The sequence below is a fragment of the Festucalex cinctus genome, chromosome 18 (assembly GCF_051991245.1).
Source record: "Festucalex cinctus isolate MCC-2025b chromosome 18, RoL_Fcin_1.0, whole genome shotgun sequence".
Taxonomy (NCBI): Eukaryota; Metazoa; Chordata; class Actinopteri; order Syngnathiformes; family Syngnathidae; genus Festucalex; species Festucalex cinctus.
In genome coordinates, this window is record NC_135428.1 from 6,716,192 (window position 1) to 6,737,389 (window position 21,198).

General features: G+C 40.4%; 2 protein-coding genes across 3 annotated transcripts; both read right to left on the reverse strand.

Moving 5' to 3' along the window:
• Positions 1 to 346: 346 nt before the first annotated feature.
• Positions 347 to 8,083, reverse strand: nufip2 (nuclear FMR1 interacting protein 2). Of its 2 annotated transcripts, none has more exons than XM_077505186.1 (4): positions 7,844 to 8,083; positions 4,818 to 6,356; positions 4,591 to 4,623; positions 347 to 3,422 (listed from the first exon to the last, which is right to left on the reverse strand). In XM_077505186.1, the coding sequence occupies exons 1-4, from the start codon at positions 8,004 to 8,006 to the stop codon at positions 3,370 to 3,372; spliced, it is 1,788 nt and encodes a 595-aa protein (XP_077361312.1). In that variant the 5' UTR covers positions 8,007 to 8,083; the 3' UTR covers positions 347 to 3,369. The 2 variants fall into 2 exon arrangements, with proteins under 2 accessions (XP_077361312.1, XP_077361313.1); XM_077505187.1 differs by having other exon boundaries at positions 7,856 to 8,082.
• Positions 8,084 to 9,601: 1,518 nt separating this feature from the next.
• Positions 9,602 to 21,127, reverse strand: glra4b (glycine receptor, alpha 4b). The gene is given in 11 exon segments (XM_077504057.1): positions 9,602 to 10,452; positions 10,531 to 10,623; positions 11,036 to 11,194; positions 13,220 to 13,434; positions 13,528 to 13,665; positions 13,736 to 13,818; positions 15,077 to 15,096; positions 15,098 to 15,301; positions 16,770 to 16,837; positions 17,496 to 17,623; positions 20,063 to 21,127. Coding segments are annotated over 11 exon segments (1,434 nt in total). The 5' UTR covers positions 20,122 to 21,127; the 3' UTR covers positions 9,602 to 10,185.
• Positions 21,128 to 21,198: the final 71 nt, after the last annotated feature.

Genomic DNA, 21,198 nt, shown 5'->3' on the forward strand with positions numbered 1-21,198 from the left:
CGTGGCCCGCCTGGATAACTCGATTCCGGCAAAACAACTCCTTGCTGACGCATCTCTCCCTCCTCCTCGTGGCTGGCGCCGTCACCCTGGATGCCCAAGACTCACCTGGGTAGCACAGGTGGCTGCCACCAGTCCTCTTTTCCGAACTTCTGCTTCGAGCCCAGGATCGAGAAAACTTCAGACGACTGGTCGCAACGAGTTAGGGGAGCGGGAGCTAAGCAGTGACGTCAGCTAGAAAGGTCTATAGTATAAACTACTCTCCACAAGGGGGCGCCGTTTCACCAAAAGTTTGACATGTTTTTGTGACAGATGGATAAAGCTCAAGAAAACAGAAACAACAGATTCGTAATTTATGAATTTAACAGTTTAATGGAAACTAAAATTGTGACATTGGAACATTTTATTTCTATAACATTGTTTGGAATTTTCATGCTTAAACAAATGGCGCAACAATTTTGTTTAATGCAAAACAAAACGTAATGACTTGTTTCAAGACTTCCAAAGTCCACATATAAGACATTTGAGAAAACTTCGCCTGCCTTGTGTTTTAGGAGGTTATGACGATGAGGCAAAACAATAAAATTAAAAATATAAAATTGAGGAAATGATCGACAATGCTCCTCAGAAAAAGCTCTGTAACGTGTGTAGTAATTAAAAAGTAATTCCACATGATGCAGTGGATTTCCACCATTCCCAAATACTTAAAGAAACCCAATCTATTACATGAGTGACTTCAAATATTAATATTGTTGCTACTGGCGAAAAATTGTTCACATCAGACTTTAATAACCAACTAAACAATGAGAAATGCATTAAAAAAACAAAAAACTTGACTTTCAGTGTCATATATTCCTTTTAAATCTCAACCTATTTGTGCATCTATGGATAAGTTAGTTCAGAACTTTTTAAAACACGTTATAACATTAATTTGTTAAAGTTAACCATGTGCTACTTCAGACGCGCAACGTCCATCGACTGATTTTGGCTTTCTCTCACACGTAATCCAAGCCGGTCACAATAGCTTCTTTTTCTTTTTAACTCTACAAAAACATAAAATACTCATTGCTTTCAGCTGTGTCCATGTTGCTTAGAAGAAATTCAGCATTGCCAAAAAAAAAAAAAAAAGTCAGGGAGTAAGCAGAAAAAAATGGCACGGATATAAGCTGGAAGCAGATTGGAAACAATCAAAATTGCTGTAAAAGATTTTTTTTCACCCCCCACTCAGGCACCTGAACATGAACCAGGGCGTGCAGTTACATGAAATATGAGGAGCTTGCATATAACAATAAACAATTGACTGGGCGCTAACAATTGAGAGGCTAACGTTGTCTGTGGTGATGTGGAAGCCTGCGTCAGCATCCTTGAGGTGATTGCACATCCTGAGAAGTGGAGGATTCAACTCCACATGATCAGGCCTGACTTCACACACGCGCATACACGCATACACTCACACGCTGCTTCAAGAAGCTGCTTTTTGGTTTGCAGGCTGCACTCTCAATGAATATTTGACATAAGAAGCCTGGTTTTTGCTCATTTAAGTGCTTGGACAAGGATGACGAGCAACTAGTTCCCACCCTTTTCTTCTAAAACATTTTGCCACAAAATAAAAGGGAATCATTGCTAAACTATGCTAACATCACTTACTCATTTTTTGATCACCCTGTTTTGACACGCAGAAGCCTAAATATGCCCAAAGATAACCTGATAGTGTCACTTTGTACAGTGTTCACTATAAACGACCCCCACCCACCCCCGCTTCCCCAAATATATTTTTTAAAAACTGGCATTTTCTTACGTTTTTTTTTTTTTCCTTTTTATGGCATACTATTTGTACACACGCACAATCACGGGGAAGATTCCAACGCTCAACAGAAGCCAAATAAATGACGTTTAAAAGTTAAGTTGACAAAAAAAAAAAAAAAAAAAAAAAAAAGCAGTGAGGCTCATAATCAGGCCACAGCAGCGCTAGAACTAGATTGCGGCGAGCCACTGAATGCACGCTCAAGAAATCAAGAAGCTAATGAAGGCTAGCATACATTTCAAATAAACTGTAGCAAACATGCTTTAAAAACGTTTTCCAAATGTAAACCAGGGCGATTCATGACACCAGAAAGCTTTCACTAAAAACTAATATTTGGTTTTTAGTCAAATCTTTTGTCAAAATGTCAGAAATCATCTCTAGTTCCAATTCCACATTTTCCAAATGAGAGGGCATCCTAACAGGTGGGCTTCTGGCAAAAAAAAAATAAAAAATTGTTAACATAGTCATGGCTTTATCAACACTACCTGAGTTACATTTAATAATTCTGTTTGTTCTAAGAAGTAACAGCCCACAGCCATTCTTTTCGGGAGTTGTGTCAATAGAGCTCTCGTAACTAACAGAAATTTGTTTACATAAAGTGCTAACAATCCGCATGTTAACTCGATCCTACTTTTTCTTAGTTGTGTTCAATACTGATTTTGAGAAGGTGATGAAAGTGGCATCACGGCGGGCAAATTTGGACTTCCTAGACTTAATTACAGCTTCCAACACGTCTATGTCGGCCATCTGGCAAGAACGCACCCGTCAGATGACAGCATTAAAACATGGCCGACTTCACATTTCAACAGTTTGATAAAAGGCGTGCTTGCAACCCTAGTAGAGGAGTTCCACCAGTAAACATGCAGGACAGACGAGACAAACAAACAAAACAAAAAAAAGCCGAGTCAACGGAGTTAAAGTTCAAGAATGTGACACGCGTTACTTTGACTCCTGACCCCGCCATTGCTGCAAAACAAATCGATGAGTCATGGAAGCAACAATTCCAAACATTTCAAACTTGGCATTTTGGTTGCGAAGGCGTTGCCGCCTGAAACGCGCCGATGGCGGTTCGGGCCGGGGTCAAGATGACGCTCACGTTCGGTGAAACACGACAACGGGGGGGTCGACAGTTGCCCTGCAGATTTTTAAGACAAACGATTTCTAGTTACTAACGTGTACAGTTTGACTTAATTGAGCCACTTGAAGGCATTTGATTCCAAAGTTCCTCTCCAGTCCTGTGCGCCGATTTTTAACGTACAAGGCGGTTCGACAGTTTGACGTGGCCGCCACAATAAAGGCTTTAGGAGACGCAGTTCTCGAACGACACCTTCGCTTCGCCGACGTCGCCCGCCACAGGCCCAAAAGGTCCGCTTCGTCGCATTGTAGAGGCACCGATTGATCTCCTTCATCGTCCGCGTATTAGTCCGACGTCCGCCCGCGTTAAAAACAAGCACGAGTTTTCACAGTTATTCACTTTTCTTCCGCTCCAAACACCATCGAGGATTTCCAAGGAGGGAAAACCACACAGCACCCAGAAGAGACGGAGCCGAGCACTGCGGGCGTCTACCTCACTGATCGGGTCCTTCCTTGGTCTCGACGTAAAGCAAGACTCGATTTGGATCTGAAAAAGCGACAGGGAAAACAGGCTTAAGATGATTATGATGATGTTACACCATTCACAGGTATCACAGCATGTCAGTGGAAACAGAAAATATTCACAATGCTTCAATCAGTAAGCCATTTTGTTATATTGGAGGATTTGTATTCACTTTTGTCCAAAACAAAGTAAAAAAAAATAATAATAATTTTATTCAATGGCTAACAGTGATTAAGGCTAAGGAGAAACAACAAGCAAGTCAACATTTATGAGTAATGAAACTTTTAATGCCTCCCCGTCATTGGCTAAAATGACAGCAATCTGTCCTATCTGATTATTTTGCTGCATATTTAGACCACAATTAATTGTCTCCGGCTTTGCTGAATTTAGACTTGCAGCCGATGTTTTGGGATGTCTAATCAGTGTAATTTTATTTACGTCAGCCAAAAAAACAAAAACAAAAAAACTATAACTTGAAAAATTGTAGTATGAATCCAACCTGTAAGGAAGGAGGTGCATCTATTAATATTAGGCCTGGGTCGGTATCAATTCTAATTTCCTCAATCGATTCGAATTTGAGTCACAAGAGCTCAGTTTGATTTTATTTTATTCGATTCATTTAATTCAATCCTATGTTTATTCATAATGGAACATCAATTCTTCTTAAATATCAAGGACATGATAAAAATTCCACAAACATTAAAATTTTGTGGAGGCAGTAACCGATTAAATGATTTAGTTTAATGAAAGTAACGCGTGTTACAATCACTTAGACGTTATACAAAGTTACATCAGCAAGGACGAGATGAAATTTTCATAATTCTGATTCAGTAATTGAAGTCAGGTCATTCATAAATGTAAGAAAATAATTTACATAAACAGTAAATTTCAAGAAAAAAAAGGCCTTTAAAATTCTATTTTCTTGTGAATTTATGGGAAAAGATTAAAATAACTGATATATGGATTTATGAGTCGATATAAGGAAAATCAATTCAATATCGATTATTCATTTTTTTTAAACCAAGCCCAAGGCAATAAAAGTTTATCCTTACGTCAGATGGTTCTAGATATAAAATCTCAAATACTTTTAGGGAATTGTTTTGAAATCTGCAGCTATTGAGGGTTATGTTTATGCTAGGATTTTTTTTCCCCCCCATCATAAAACAATTAAAAAAAAAAAAAAGTAACTTACATTGTTTTTGCAAGCTGAAAATGTATTCCATTTCTGTTGAGGAAAAGAAAAACACATCAGTGAATGTTAATAGGCATGAAACACATTCAAGACGAATTCATCGGCTCGACTTAGCATCAAAATTTCCTGAAAGCTGACAAGTGTTTGTTGAGATTAGACGCGGCCCATTTGACCGCAAACCAGCATTTTACGATTACACAAATCATTTGAGGCTTAACTACAGTTACCTTTAGTGTGATAAGTGACAGCAGCTTTGACGTCGAAGGACCCCCAGCTACGCCTCCTGCAGACATCTTTCGACAAGGCCTGTTCTTTCGACTTGCCAAACAACACGGCAGTTGTGTGGCCCTGTACAGGCTTAGCACCATCGTCCTTACAGGGAGAACCTACGTTAGTCTTCCCTCCGTCGTCCTCCTCGGCGGGGACACAAAGAGGAGAACAAACCGGCGGAATAATTAAAGTCCTTTTCTCGGCATCTTGTGCCAAAGTGCCGGGCTCCAAGAAGAAAGGGGCCTGCTCAAAGCGCAGCTGGCCAGCTTCGGCCTGACACGGGCCCGCGGACGGGTTGTCCTCCGCCGGTACCGGCCCGCTTCCCCCTTCCGGCCCCAAGCTGGGCTCGTTAATGAACGAGAGCCCCCATTTATTCTGGAAGATTTCTCCCAAGGTTTTCTGATTTGTCTGAGCAGCCGGCGGGCTGAGGTGGCGGGCGCTGGGGAGCGCCGGTTGCATATTTAAAGGGTAAATTAAGAGGGAACACTTTCTCAGTTCGTACGCCTCTCCCTCAATGGGGCTGTTTGTCGAGCTACAATGACTTTCCGACGGAGATGCTACATTGTCGCCGCCTCCTGGGGCAGCAGGAGCAAAGAAGGTAGCCACTGACGGGCAGCCGTTTCCACTAGCAGGAACGGGGCCGTTGGCGAAGCTAGCCGACGAGATGGTTTTCATAGCGGACATGGGGACCTGCGACAGTCTCACAGGTGGAGGCACGACTTCAGCGCCACCTTGAGCTACTTTGTTGAGGTTCTCTTTGACTTTACTTGCATAACTGATCTTGGGAACTATTTTAGCACTGCTATTATCCACAGGAAACACCGGAGGGGGCTTGAACAAAGTCCATGAGTCCTCTTTTGAAGGTGAGCAAACCTTGGCTTTGTGCCGCTCCTCAGTCTTTTTCGCGACGGCTTTCCCATCAGAGTTCTTCCTCTGAGGTTCCCCCACCGAGGCCTCGGAGGCTGCAGTCCGTCTCGGCGCGGCTTTCAAACAGTCAAGTCGAGAATTCCCTCCCTTCTCGGTCGCCTCGGCATGAAAAAGTGCAGGCTCCTGTGTAGTGATTCCCTGCTGAATGTCATTTTCTCTCACTGCGTTGTCAGTGTTCTTCATGGTGTTGCATCTGGCCTTGCGTTTTTTCGGCGTGGTATATCCACCCTCAGACCCGCTGCCGTCATTGTCCTTGCACGAATAGCCATTTATAATCACGCCGCAGTGTGCAACACCATTTTGCAACAACGCAGAGTCTTTCTTATCCTCGTGATAGTTCAAGTCAACAGCCTTATCGTTTTTAAAGTCCATAGTCTTTTTGTAGTCTGGTCCTTTGATGCTCGCTTTTGGAGCCGCCGAGTACAGCCGTTGCGTTGACTTCTGCTTCACATTTGTGTTACTTGAGTGTCGGTTTCCATTACTGTTAGGAGGATGCGGCACGCCAACAGCAGCAAACAAATGTGTACTCTTTTCCGCCTCCTCTTCGCCAGGGCTTACTTTTTTGTTGCCTGGAAGAGACAGAAATAAACAGTTGTTCATAAAATTACATTTTAATCTAACCTGGAGTTTATCTCAAATGCTTTGTCAGGTATTTTATACGACGATGAGAAATGCCACACCCTGGATTTTACAGTCATCCCTTTGAACTTGCCCACCTCATCTAGAATGAATTCAGCTATTTTTAACCTTTAAAATTGAAACCCAAACTACACAACTGTTCTGTTAGCACATCAAAGCTCCCAAAATTCACTTTGGTGATCTGTCCCTTCAAAAGCCAACTTTCCTGTTGTTACCTGCAGCAGAGGTCAAAGTTCACAAACCCTGCTGCTATCATCATGGCTTCAACTCAACAACAGAAGGCCAACTTATGCCGCCGTTGGTTTCAACATGAACCCAAAAATACACGACTGACACATCTGAGGATGAGCTCCGTGTGTGTTGCATTACAGACATGTGATATCCGGCAGAACACATCTGTCAAACGGATTCTTCAAAGTGAAATTAAAAGAAAAAACGTGTCATTGAGAGTTTTATTAATGTAAAAAAAATGATCAAAACAACTTAAACCCATGTCTGGCCTAACCAAGAACCATAAAAGGTCTACTCTGAGCAATGGATTTATGAATCAACTAAGGACTCAACGTTCAATGCCCATTTGAATCCAAGCCAGCTTGGAAGAAACAAACACACCATATAATGACGTGTTACGCGTATTGAACATCTTCAAAGGCGTACTTTGATCTAATTGTCAATGAGTTGTCGCTTGGTTTTTCGGCGCCTGAAAATGCAACAGGCCTGTCAACGCTAGCTAGCATTAGATACCGTCAACTAGCTAGCAGCTCGGCTTTTATCAGCGCCTAAACGTGTCATTGCGTGGCCGCTTAACTAAACAAACCCTTAAAATGGGGGAATATGTATTCAAGTGTCACGGTGGCATCATGTCGTTGTAATATTTAAAAACTTTACTAAGAGGCTAACTAAAGCATTAGCACGTCAGTTGTGCTCTAACATGGCCGACAGGAAATGGCAGCTCGAACATTCCAGTGGAGCCGGCTCGTTTCCCTAAACGGGACAACACAGGCGTGCTGAAAAGGGCTCAACTCGATTACAAGACCAAGTCTGCCACTTTTATTAGTGTGCGCATAACGGCTAATAGCTCGAGGCGACCCCAAAGGCTTTCCATGTTGCTGGGGGGGAAAGTGGGTGAGGGGACCGGCGCACAAGGTCAATTCTCGATATGTCAAACCACCGCCAGCCACTACTGTCACGCAATGTCAGCTAGCCAGTCAGCATACATGCTACGGAGACAGTGGCCGACTAACTCGTTGGTTTTATGCAATAAAGCACCCTTCATATGCGCTATGTAATGTTGTACCGTAAAGCAAGAAGCTTATCTCAACATTTTAATGTTGGCTGGTAAGCTGGCTAGCACGAGCCCAGTAGTGGCTAGATGACATTAGCTGACTAAGGCTAGCGAGTGCTAGCTAACTTTTACCGATGTCCAAACCTGTTTTCTTCGCGTTCGTTTCCTGATGCTGGCGTTGGTGGAAGTGACTCTGCTCATGTTTTATGCAAGCGGTCCGCCGAGGGGGGCTCGCGTCGTCCCCGCGGTGCTGATTTCGACTGTCCCGTGCCCGATCTTTGGGCTGTGCCTCCATTGAAGTGGAGAATGTGTGACTTGTTCAACGGGCGCTTCACGCTAGCTCGCCGGTGGAAAGGGGGGAGGGGGGGAGGAAAAAAAAAAAAGTGCAGACCAGTCCAATCACTGCCAGAGCGAAACGGAAGCTATTTGAAGAGTGGAAACGTCAGCAGTTAAACGTCTAAAAATGGTCCGTCGCCCTTAATAGATTCCACGTTGGGTGTTTATGCAAAGTTATACAGAAAACATTATCACACGTTTGAAGGCATCTTGGGCATTTAAAATGAATCGAAGGAAGCGGTGATATTATTTACAACTGTCGGGTGGGGTTGCCGTTTGAACTCAAATCATAAGACCGGAGGCGCTGCCACGTCTCCAACACGTTCAGTGGTGGACTGTCCCGGTACAGCCGTACACTGGAACAGCCCCCATTTTCACTGCGTTTTCTTCACATCTGTCCTTAAATTAATGCAAGTACATAAATTTGTGTTTAAAAATGGTAATAGTATAAGTACTAAGTATAAAAGTAAAATTATGTGGGTAATATTTGGCACATTATAAAATGAGACAGTTTCCCTCTTATTCATTTCCCATGCTCCTATCGAGAAGAAAAACAATAGTAGCCAGAGACTGAATTGAAGACATCTGTAACTTTAGAATAATCTGAAGAAAGGTACTCCCAAAAAAATAGTAATAGTGACGTGCTGAGTAACTGGTAGTTGTTTTTATAAAATAACAGGCAAATTCAGCCTCAATAAATTAAATGAACTATATTATAACTATATGAAACCGCACAATATCACCAGGCAGAGATTATTAGTCATCATTATTTATAAGTATACTATAATTTCATTATGTTCAACAGGTGGATTCACCCACATCTGTTTCATTATTCAAAAACAGACTTCTAGGAATGCTGACATTTTTTAAGGCGCCACAAAAGACAGCAGTTCTTTTCGTAGTCCGTCCGTCCATCCATCCATCCATCCATCCATTTTCTATACCACTAATGATTAAAGCCTAATCCTTTCTTGGTAACAACCCAGAGACTAGATCTATAGTGTAAATATAAATGTCTCCCTTGTTTCACATAATAAGAAAACAGGTCAGGGAGGACGCAAAGACAGAAATATTGTATGAGCTGCAGAATTTGCTGGCAAGTAGTGGCTGTTTGACAACAATCTCCTGTCTTCTTTTGTGTAGAAAACCATCCAAGTGCGGCTACAGTTTTTGCTAAAACACCTGCAAAATGCATCTGGGAAACTGATATTCCAGTAAAACAAAGGTTGAACTTTGCTATTCTTGTCATATCAATAGTGTTGATTGTTGAAAAAGCCCAACCTAGAACAGAATATGGTCACTGGTTTGCTAAAGTTCTGACCTGAAGGAGATGCTTCTTTGAACTCGTACAATAAATAGAAGGAACCACAGCGCCATCCTGTGGACAAACACGCAAGGAGCCAACAACAATACTGCACATAAAAAAAAAAAAAAATCAAAAAAATTCAAAAATGTACTTTAGAAAACACAAATTAAATTACCGTGAATTTCACTAATCATTAATATATTTTCTTTCAGTACTGAATAAAACACCAGAGTGACAAATCATAAATATATCGTTCAGTCTCGACACCTTTGCATTTATTGAAAGACGTTACATAACAATAGGATCAGCTTCCACTGCAGGGAAGACAAAATAATGTAAAGACACGTTGTGAGACGCGCTAGCCATGTGATTTAAAAATAAATAAATACATGAATAAATAAATAAATAAATACCCTGCGACCCTTGTGAGGAGCAAGCGGTTAAAAAAAATGGATGGATGGATAAAAAAATAAAAAAATAAAAAGGACATCCTTTGTTGTAGTCACCAGATTTGTATGGTACGCAATCTAATGTGAATTAACACGAAAGCGGTATCAAAACTTCTGCCTTTATAAGGATAATGCATGGTTTTGATAGACACTTTTAAAGAGGTATCATTTTATTAATAGTAGAGATGGTAATTGGCGTGTGCTATACAATATGGCCCACAAATCAAAAGTGCATTTCTTTGGAAGTACAGTATTCAAACTATAAATAGTATTACAGTAATACGTAAAAATAATAACTTAGTAGTGGAGTACGTTAACAGCAGCTGACATGCAGTCACTCCACATGTCGCAGTGACACTGTCCCTCTGGTCCTCCTTGTCGGCTCACAGTTTAAATTGGACGTCTTCATGCCGCAGGACCTTGTAGGTGAGCCAGTAGAGGACATTAAACATAAGGAAACTCATCGGGAACACGGCGCGAGAGATTGTGTCAATCTTTTTGGCTCTGTCCACAAAGCGGCGCCTTATGTCGTAGTAGCCCAAGCCAGGAGGCAAGTCGGCAAACACCGGCGTTGCATCCATTTCTGGAGCACTCCCGAGTCCAAAGCCGAAAGTCTGGAAGAGTAAACCCTGGCGTGCCAGCTCCTCCTCCTGGAAGACAGAATTAGGAGGGGTGTGTTTTCTTTGCAGGCTTGTTGTTTTCAAGCTAAGCAGGCGGCGGCGACGTACCCGAGCGCATGCACCGCACTGCTGGCCGGCGCTCCCGTGGGCCGCGTCATCGCCTGACATGTTGCCTTTCGTCTTACTCTCGCCACTTCCCTGCTAATGGAGGAGAGAGAGCAGCACACATGGAGTCACATCCAACTACGTTTGTGTTCATTAACAGAGTCGTCAAAATCATCAGAGCGTTGCATTGACAAATAAACGCAAATGTTCCATGCAAATGTTTTGAGGATTCTGATATAAATTCTGCATTCGGTCTCACAATGCTGCTTCTTTCAAGGAATGTTTTTGATTCCAAAACACAATTTGTACCCCCCCCCCCCCCCCCCGAGAGTCAAGGTGAGCTAGGAAGACGTTAAGTGTGTGCAGCCGAGAGTGGAAAGGGGTGACGGCTTAAATTAATTACAGGTCAATGCTGTCGGCGGCGGAGGATGTGCATAGCCCGGGCAGAGGGAATTGCAGGTGACAGCTGCCCTAAGGGGCAGAGCCTGAGTGGGTGGCTAGCACTCACAGTCCGTTGCCGCTCTTGCTCTCGGAGCTTCTTCCTCAGTCTGAAGAACTCCTTGTGCTGCCGGGAAACAAAATTCACGGCTGCGTACTCCAAGAGTGCGGCAAACACAAACAGGAGGCATACCGCCATCCAGATGTCGATGGCTTTCACGTAGGACACCTGCAAAAAATAGAAACTTTTCAATATTGGGCCAAATAGTGCAGTTCCAGCCAATAGAAATCTATTCAACATGTTAAAAATTACTTTAACTTGAAATTTGGCCAGATTATTAACAATAACACTTCAGTTAGGGGACAGATTAAGTAAGTGCTTTATGTCTTCCTTCTCCTTATCAAGAATGTTAAATGACAAATGTATTGTTTTTTTATTTTTTCATCTGTCACAGCAATATCTGGGCCTAACTTATGTATTATTATTATTTTTTTTTACATGACAAATTCCCATGTACTTTTTAAGATATTTTAAACACAAACCTACCAAATAAACCTTATAAAATACATATTAATTAGTCTAATAAAAATTGAAATTTATTATGCTCAAGTTTATGTATTTGGTATTAATAAAATATAATTACTCAAAATTAATAATGAGTATTCAATTAAAGTACATAAAGTATATTGTTTGAATTGCATAATAATCAAGTTACCATTGCGCGATAAATAGTATATCGTCGCTGCTATATGAAAAACATGTTCCTTTTTGCAGTCGTCCCAAAAACATAAAAAAATGTAATTAAACTTTATTACTAAATCCATAAACCTGATGATTATGCATTTCAAATAAATAGGCTTTATTAGACTAATGAATATGTATCATATAAGGTTTATTTGGTAGGTTTGTGTTAAAATTATCTAAAAACACAAAAACTAAAAGGTAACTGGGAATTTTTAAGTAAAAAAATACATAAATCTTAAAAGTTAGGCTTGAATATTTATGTGAGTGCTTCATTCATTATGGATTATTTTTTGTTTTGATTTATCCATCCATCCATGTGCTTGACAGCCTATTCCTCACAAGGGTCGTGGAAAAAAAAAAAGTGTAGCGTTGCTGTGTTGTTACCTTGGTAAGTAAGACTTGATTTATTTTCTTAATTTGAACCGCCCTTTCATTAACCCTGAGTTTGAACTACATAATTGAAAGGAAGTGTGTTTTGCTCTCCACATTAGTGATGCAAGGAATTATGGGATAGGATCCCTGATGTCAAACTTAAGAGGAATTCAAGCAGCTCTTACCATGGCTGCTACCACTGACACCTCGTAGGCATTTCACTCAGGCAAGAGCTTTCCCAAGTAAATATACATGTTCTATCATCCTGCCTAAGGAAACTGCTATATATTGCATGCTTTATAGTGACATAGACACCATTAATCCAAAGAGTCCATATGACACTGGGCAAGTGGGTGGGAGAAGAAGCAGTGACTTTTTCCACACCATGATCTGACATGTAACTTCAACAAAATTCAACCACAAACTACAAACCTCAAAAACCATGAACAACCTTCCTCATCGCATCAGTGTCACAACATATGAATTTTAATCAAGCCAGACCAAGATGTACTGTTGCAAACAATGTCTAATTCTCTCAACCAGTGTGATATTTGGCTTTTTGTCAGCTTCAGAAAACCGGTGAGCCGCAATTGGCCATGACTGGAGCTCTGAGTCACGTCAACCTTAAACATTTCTTGACAATATGTTATATGTGACCTCACTAGTCTATACATGACATTCAGATTAAAGGCACGGATTTTTTACTATTTTTTTTTCACTCACTCACTCACTCACACATAAAAAAATCTGTGCGTGCTGTCAATTGACGTCAGCCAACAAAAAAAAAAACAACAACAAAAAACAAAAAAACTGCTTGATTTTGCTGCTCAACTCATATTCTACTAAGTATTTATACTAGTGGGACTGCATAGAACATAATATTGTCAAGGAAATCCTCAGGTTGACTTCCCTTTTGAGGTTGTTATTGTTTGTTTAGTAAAGTGATTGAAAGAGCACCGGTGGCTGTTTCCAATATATATACCCCAATATATATATCCCAATATACCATTTTTATGGACTACGGTTCATTCTAGCTAGCGGTGGTAGGCTATATTCAATTAGCTGATGATGTTTACAGTACTTTACCAGAGACATGTAAGCATGTGCTACGTGTCACAACAAAGTAAGTAGTCCAACCTTGGGCAGGGACGCCCTGGAGCCGGAGCTCTGCGTGGTCATGGTGAGCACGGTGGTGATGCCCAGGCCGACCCTAGCCGGAGCCGCATCCATGTTAATCCAGAAGGACACCCAGGAAAGGATGACAGTGAGCAGGCTGGGGATGTACATCTGGATCAAGTAGTAGCCCATCTGGCGCTCCAGGTAGAATTTGACCTCAATGCAGGTGAATTTACCTAACCACAGGAGGAAACTAACAGGCTCATTAGAAGTAGAGTGACAGAGGTCTTCGAAGATGCCGGACGGGGGTCGGCCTATATGTTGTTTACCTGTGTTGTAATGCTTGGTGCAATAGCCGAGGCCTTGCTCCTCTTTTAGCACAAACTGAGGGAGCACCAGGTCATCGGCCACCTGCACGGCGCCCACGTCCAGCCATTCGAAGATGAGGTCATTCATGGTGTAGCCAACTGGAGGGCAGAAAGAAGCTCGTTTGCAGACCTCAAATCAAAGCTGGCTTTTAAAATGAGAGTCACTCACAGCTCTCCAGCTGCATGATACACGTCTGGCTGTCCATGGGGAAGTTCTTTAGATCCATGGGGCACGAGAGGGTTAATGTCAGCCTGGAGGACATACAGTAGACGGCACACTGCATTTGAATCCATTTTTTAGGTCCGAACAATGAATTTATCGGTGGCAATTCAGAGTTTTATATTCGATACAGAAGAGTAATTCCATTGCAAAAAAAAAGATATTAGAGAGAGTTATTTTGTATATAACAACCAACAAAGTTCGGTCAGATCTTCTACTTAGGTCGACAATTGGGTCTTTTTCTACAAAACAACCCAGAAAGTTGGGTTAGAATCTGTACTTGGGTCAATTTGACACAACTTTCTGGGTTCCCTTACACGGAAAAAAAAAGGTCATTTTGTATAAAACAACTGAGAAACCTTGGGTCTAAAATGAGGTCATTTTTTATGAAACAACCCAGAAAGTTGGGTTAGGTTTTCTACTTGGATCAGCTTGATCCAACTTTGTTTTGTTTTTTTAAAGTCCTTTTGTATATAATGACCCATAAAGTTGGGTCAAATCCACTAGTTGGGTTAATTTGACGAGAGAGAGAGCGAGAGCGAGAGCGAGAGCGAGAGAGAGAGAGAGCGAGCGAGAGAGAGCGAGAGAGAGAGAGAGAGAGAGAGAGAGAGAGCGAGAGAGAGCGAGAGAGAGAGAGAGAGAGAGAGAGAGCGAGAGAGAGAGAGAGCGAGAGAGCGAGAGAGAGAGAGAGAGAGAGAGAGAGAGAGAGAGAGAGAGAGAGAGAGAGAGAGAGAGAAATCATCAGGAAAGAATAATAAACTAATTAATATATACTCTTATTATAAAGGGATACCAACAAGTAAAACAAGTCTTATGTAATATGCAGCCAGAGAGATAAATCATCAGGAAAGAATAATAAACTAATTAATATATACTCTTATTATAAAGGGATACCAACAAGTAAAACAAGTCTTATGTAATATGCAGCCACATCATTTTTATTTTATTTTTTTACCAACTACTCATACTGTATTTGTTGATTATTACGCCACACTGCTTTGTGTGTCACTTAGGCGAATTGGATTTATTTAGCCTGCAGTTATTGTTTACCATGAAGAACATCACAGTATTAGCTGGACACCAATTACAACTCAGCTGAACTGGAGTGGAAAGAAATATGCAGTCAGATATTATAACCAGCTGTTGTAGAAGTGCATATATTTACAGCTGTGGATTTATGTATTTTCTTATTCTTGAGAAATATGATCTATTAAGCGCTAATATAGAAGAGCGGAATTAAAAAAAAAAAAAAAAAAAAAAAAAAAACACTTTTACAAGGATTTTAATGACCTGATGCTGTAGAGGACATTTTCCATTCTGGAATATTCTGAGCAGCGTGTTGTCAGTGGTGACATCATGGAAGTTTGCTCCCTTTTCATTGGCAAAGAATAAGTCAGGCTTCCAAATGGAGTCCAGCATGGACGGGTCCAAGTCCAGAGAGTCGTCCGGGTACTCTTTGTACGCCAGTCGAGGGTCGTTCCACTGCTGGCGCAGAAATACGTTTAGCCGGTAGTCCTGCAATCATTTAGATACACAGAATGGATAGCCCTGTAATCAGGTTTAGCACTTAAAGTGATGATTTTTTTTTTTTAATTAGGCCTGAAGAAGGCCTAAATGACCACATTTAGATCTTTCATGCGTTACAGTATATCCACCCCAAGCTAATATGTACTGTATCAAAAAGCAATCCGAATGCCTCTAAAAAACAGGTGAGGATGCAAAAACAAAATGTTGCGGCTGCAAAAAATGCTGACGCTAACGGGCTTGTGTGCTCATCATCTAAAACGACAGCAAACTCCACTTTTAATTATGAAAATTAATATTTAACGAGGGCCCCTTTTAAGTATTTTAGAAACTACATGAGTCTCACTATCTCTAAATGTGAATAAATAAACACCCTCAGAAAGTGTTCAGACCTCATAAATAAGGGAGAGTTCTTTTTGGGAGTCCTTTTAAACCTTTAATGAGGAAATCACATTTGAAATTTTGCATTTTATTGATGCTGTTTTCTGTCAAAGAATGAAAGAATAGTCATGAATTCATGTATGTAGGTTTATCTAAGTTCTAACGGTATATTAATTAATGTTTAGTAAATCCACTGTACACATATTATGACAATAAATGTGATTTATAGATACAGGGGCGAAGCGAAATAGATACCCCTAGTGGAAAAAAAAATAAACAAAAAAGGGGTTTTACTATACTGTTATAATTATCTCTATAGACGCCACAAAATGGCAAAAGGAGTCCATTTACCTAACTGAAGCTACTCAACTCACTTCAACAGAATCACCAAGGTCCCATCACATAGAACCAAATACTGTTATAGATTAAAGATCCCCTTTGCAGCAATTACGCCAATCATCCTCTGAACGCCCTAATACTGCATCAAAAGAAATGTTGACAAAATTGTACCTTGTTGTAGAGTTGCAGGCTCCACTAGGAAGGTCTATCGTTAGCCTAGCATCAAACGAGCGGATTTTGGTGGGCGTGGCCAAGGCTCGCCAGACTCCCGTGTGTTTTTGACTACAAAATGAGTTGGGCGTGAAAATTGTGAGGGTGGAGTTCGCGCTGAGCTAGTGACGTATAAAACCGGAAAAGCTGGGTTTAGTGACATGTAAGACCGACCTGCTGAAACAGCCCATTTCCGAGTGCTGTTTGAGATAATGTGATATAAACGCCCATAGGAAAGGGAAACGTTTATCTCACAGCTTTGGAGTCTTAGTCAGGCTATGGTAAGGCATACTTATGTCAAAACCCCCCCAAAAGTGAACATTTCATATGAGGGGACCTTTAATACTGAACTGGCAAATTTTAAAGTCAAAATAGTACACCATGGCAAATTATAACTACAATTAACATATTGTAAAATGAACACTGCGTCTATCAAAATTGAACATGATTATTTTTAAAGAAGCGCTTGTATTAGATCATGCTTGTGTTCTTATGATGTTTGGGAGGATTATGACAGAGCAAAACTCACCATGGTGGTTTCAGTGATGGAGCCAAAGCTGTTGATGAAGATGTTACAGGTGACGTTGACAGGAGGTCCTAAAAGGGACACATTGTTTCACAACACAGTCACAAATAAGGTCGTCTTAATTTGGGCGTTTAAGGAACAGATACATCCCAAAATTCTGCTACTGCCCACATGTTGACCACTAAGCATGAAATATTGAAGTGCCTCAATCCCCGGGAGGCAATAATTTATTGATTCTACTTCAATTACATTAGTGTATTTATAGATAATCAGCTGAGATTTTTCTCAGCATGTTCTGTCGACGGAGTGGAGCGTGGTATCAAATATGATATGAAATATATATGAAATTCAACCCTGGAGACTTGTGTGGGGTAAAGTGTGTCGGAGAGAATCTTCTGGCTTCATTTAGAGCTCGAGATCAGGATTGGACTTAAATGGGCCTGTGGGGTAACAACACGGGCACTGCTGCGCATTTAAAATTAAAAGGATCTGAAGGAAGTGTAAAAATATCACAACCAAAGGCTGTGGGTCAACAGTAAAAGAGTGACAAAAAAAACACATAAGGCTTGAGCGGGAAGCATCCCTGCCTGCAAGCATCTCTGGTCCCCCTTGACCCATCTGTCAGGGATTTGTGCCACCTCAACGCCCACATTGTTGGACAAATTGAGCGGCAAAGCGTCCTCGCACCTGTCACGACAGGGAAGCTCCTCCCAGCGCATCCGCTCTTACCTTTGAAGTTGGGTCGGATGCGAGCGTCGTAGCCAGATGTGCGACCCATCAGCTTGTCCAGAAAGTCAGATGGCGAGGGCGGTCTGGAGGCACCGCCGGGTAACTTCATGTCCTTACACTGGACTGGCCTGCTGGGCAACCACAGCATCAAGTCATTTTACAACATATACACATTTTGTTTTTAAGGTGGCTCAGTTTTTGAAATGATTTTTTCATATGGGACATACTCATCATGTTATGCTATTCAATTACATTAATATTTATAAACAAGGTATTTTATTTATTCTAATTTATTAAATAGGGGAGACCGGGGCTAGTTGTATCAAAGGTGAGTTGTCACATTGCAATTTTCTTCTCCACTAGAGGGCACAACGAAAAGGTGGAATACTAGTTTTGTTCGTATAAATGGTAAGGGGTTTTGTACTGTCTGAGAAGAGAATAGCACATTGTGAGCTGACATGAGTGCCAGTTATCCGTTTTGCACAACCCAAAGTAAAAATTTTCAACTGCATATTTTTTTAAACAGGCGTCGTACATAAGACAAATTCTAGCAGCAAATCATGTGGACTCGTTAGAAAAAGAGATTCAGGCATCTTGTCATGCCTCAGTCGCCGATCTGTTCTAAGCTAACTTTAAACTAGAGCAAGTATAAGCCAACATGATAGTTTGGGGGAACTTGTCTCAGTCATTTTGGGGTTTGTTGTCACACATGCAAAGAATGGGCAAATTAAAAATGCACCTCTGGCAACTCTTTTTACTTATGCCATAATTGTTCTTCCGATGATGAGTCTGAATAGTGAGGAATTTAGTTTGCTAGGTTTTGTTTCTTTGCTTAAAAATGGATTTTACAGTTGTTATAACTACAGTATGCTCATATTTCAGGACTGGTTTAAGTCTCATAAAGAACAAGCCATCCATCCATCACTTTATTTATTTTTTTAAATTCAATTTAATCTGAAATTTCCAGTATAAGGGAAGCAAATCAGGCATTTTAGGCTTAGAGCTATGACCTATATTCCAGCAGTTCCCAAGGACTTTAACACATTCATAATAATTTATGTTCGAGTTTGCTCAATGATTATGGTAAATTTTCAAGATCAATGATAAACAATTTCTCTGGCTGGAAAAGCAAACAGACCCACCCAAAAACAGGAGCACAAGTATAATTTTGCCCTTGTTTTATTAGTTGCAAAATCCAAGGTGACATTCTTACCCATATAGTGACACCATTGTGTGGGGCAACATGTCTCATGTTCACTCCCTCTATTTGATGGCTTATAACTTGGCATTGACACAAATTACGAAAATGACATCAATACAAAAAATGTACCCAAGACTTTGGTCTTTCCTCTGGTATACGTTTTGCTTATATATGATGTATTGATTCCAAGCAATATATAAAAGTATAAAATTTGATACAACTAGTCACAGTCTCCCTTACATAATTTATACTGAATTCTCTATTACCTCCATGTTGGTATCATTCACATCTAGAAAAAAATGACATTTGAACAAGACACTGGTTACTAGTTAGCATGTGTGTTAACATACAGTACTACTACTTCTTGAAAAAAATTTTTTAATACATATTTCCAGTGATTAGGTCAGTTGACACATTTTTCTTGCTAGAAAACGTTTCATATGGAATCATGGAAGCTAAGATGCTACAGACAATCTAACTGTTGGCCATGATCCAAAAGTGATGCTTCTCTTTAATAAATGTGGGAATGAAATTGCGTTAAAATTAGTGTTGTAAAAGTTAAAGCATTAACTCATTGATTAATAACAAAAAATTATCGCAAACATTATGTATTCATGCAGATTAATCATATTAATTTTTGCAGAGGATCCTTTAGCGTGACAGTGGATGGTTACGTCAAAGGTCGCACAAGTTGGGTTAGAGCAATGAACATTACATCTATTAAAGTAAATGTTTGCGTATGACAGCCAGAATATTTGTTCTAGTCATAATAGTGGGGTCATTTTTGTCTTATTTAAAATTATGTAAGTAGTTAACTGATTAGAAAAAGAGGAGGATGAGAGTGTGCAGTGGATCAAAAAATGTGGAAGATTCTTATAACACTAATTGTAAAAAAAAATAAAAAATAAACACATAACCGGTACTCTCAAATTTGCCGGGCAGAAAATGTTGATAAAAAGCATAGCGATTAATCATGATTTATCAAAATCCTAAAATGTGATTAATCTGATATTTGTTTGACAGCTCTTTTTTAAAATGTGCAAAACGGCTAAAATGATCTTGCCTGGCCGAAAGCTCAGTGAACCCTAAACCTCTGACCCTAGAACCGCCCCTCCTTGTCAGTGTTAATTATTTTTATTTTTTTTTTAAATCTGTCAGGGATCTACCATACAGCAAAAGCAGCTATTTTCAAATAGCTTCACTTTAATATTTGAGAAAATAAACTGCAATTTTCTCTTAACTTTAAAACAAGTCACATATGATGAAATAGTTACGTTAAAAACAAAAAACAAAAACAAAAACAAAACAAAACCCAAAGCTTACTTGTACATTCAGAAATGTGATATAATGAAACGTATTACAGTACCTGCCTCGCAGAAAAAACACATAAGGAGCCCACAGCAAACACAAAATGTGCAGTTGCATCCTCGACACCAAAACAGTCCAGCTCTGGAGGGAAACAATAACTGAAAAGAGAAAAATGCAGATGCTGGGAACTTGTTGTTGCTCCTCCAGCTACGGCTGTCGTCTGAAGTCAGCAGCTCCTCCTTCCCTCTCCCTCAGCAGGTGTAAACTACAGGACGCTGCTGCTGTATAATTCAGAATCCCTGGGAGAAGTTTTTTTTTTTCCCCCCCACACTGCTTGTGTGTTTGTGGGAATGACTTCAAGCTTTCTTTTTTTATGGTCATACTCATGTTCAAGAAACGACTGCAAGAATATTTAAAGAGACAGTAGACACTTCAATGGAGGAAAACAAATATTTGACGGTTCTAATCAGGCTTATGAACCCATTTTTGAACATTATATAACCCAAATATTTTCTTTGACAAAACTAAATATATTAAACACATTTCAGGGGGAAAAAACAAACAAAACACAGCATTACATTTAGCGCACCACCCTACCCCCTATATTTTATAGGTTTGACAAATGTGTTTTCTGCATCATCCAATATTAAATTTAAAGCCGTTAAAATGAAATTCCAAGAGCTCACACTTCCATTGGTAACTGGATATCAGTGTTTCCCATCTCAAGCAGAGATGTCCGATGTTTCCAGCCTGCTGGGTGCATCTTCAAATAAGCGGGGGGGTGGGAATGTAAATGTAAATGTGGAAGCTCATGCTCATCGCTCCATCCAGCGATTCATCCACTTGATCATGTAAAATTAATAAGAACCGAGGAGACGGCCAGTTTTTGCTGCACGTCTGCCTCGCTTGGCTCTTGAGCCTTCAGTGTCAAATGGAATAAGAAATGTGTGTGATGAGTAAACAGGGGCGTATTACGAATAATGGGGAACTCAAAGGAGAATAAGGAAAACTGTTTCGGCATGCTTGAGCATTTTTACCTCCAGACAACATACTTGTAAGTAGGCCACGCTTTGGTCTACTGTTGCAGTGGATCTATTTGATTCTTACTTAAACAACATGCTGATTTAATTGTTTATGAACTGACACGAGACCAGGGCGGCTGTCTACATCAGTTTGCTCCATCTTGAACTTAAG

Bases quoted from the DNA above. Each gene is read 5' to 3' on its own strand.
- nufip2 (XM_077505186.1), bottom strand. From the start codon at position 8,006: ATGGAGGCACAGCCCAAAGATCGGGCACGGGACAGTCGAAATCAGCAC. The intron at 6,357-7,843 runs GTAAAAGTTAGC...TGTCTCTTCCAG, and splicing joins GAAAACAGGTTTGGACATCG to GCAACAAAAAAGTAAGCCCT. The intron at 4,624-4,817 runs GTAACTGTAGTT...TTTCCTCAACAG, and splicing joins TGTCACTTATCACACTAAAG to AAATGGAATACATTTTCAGC.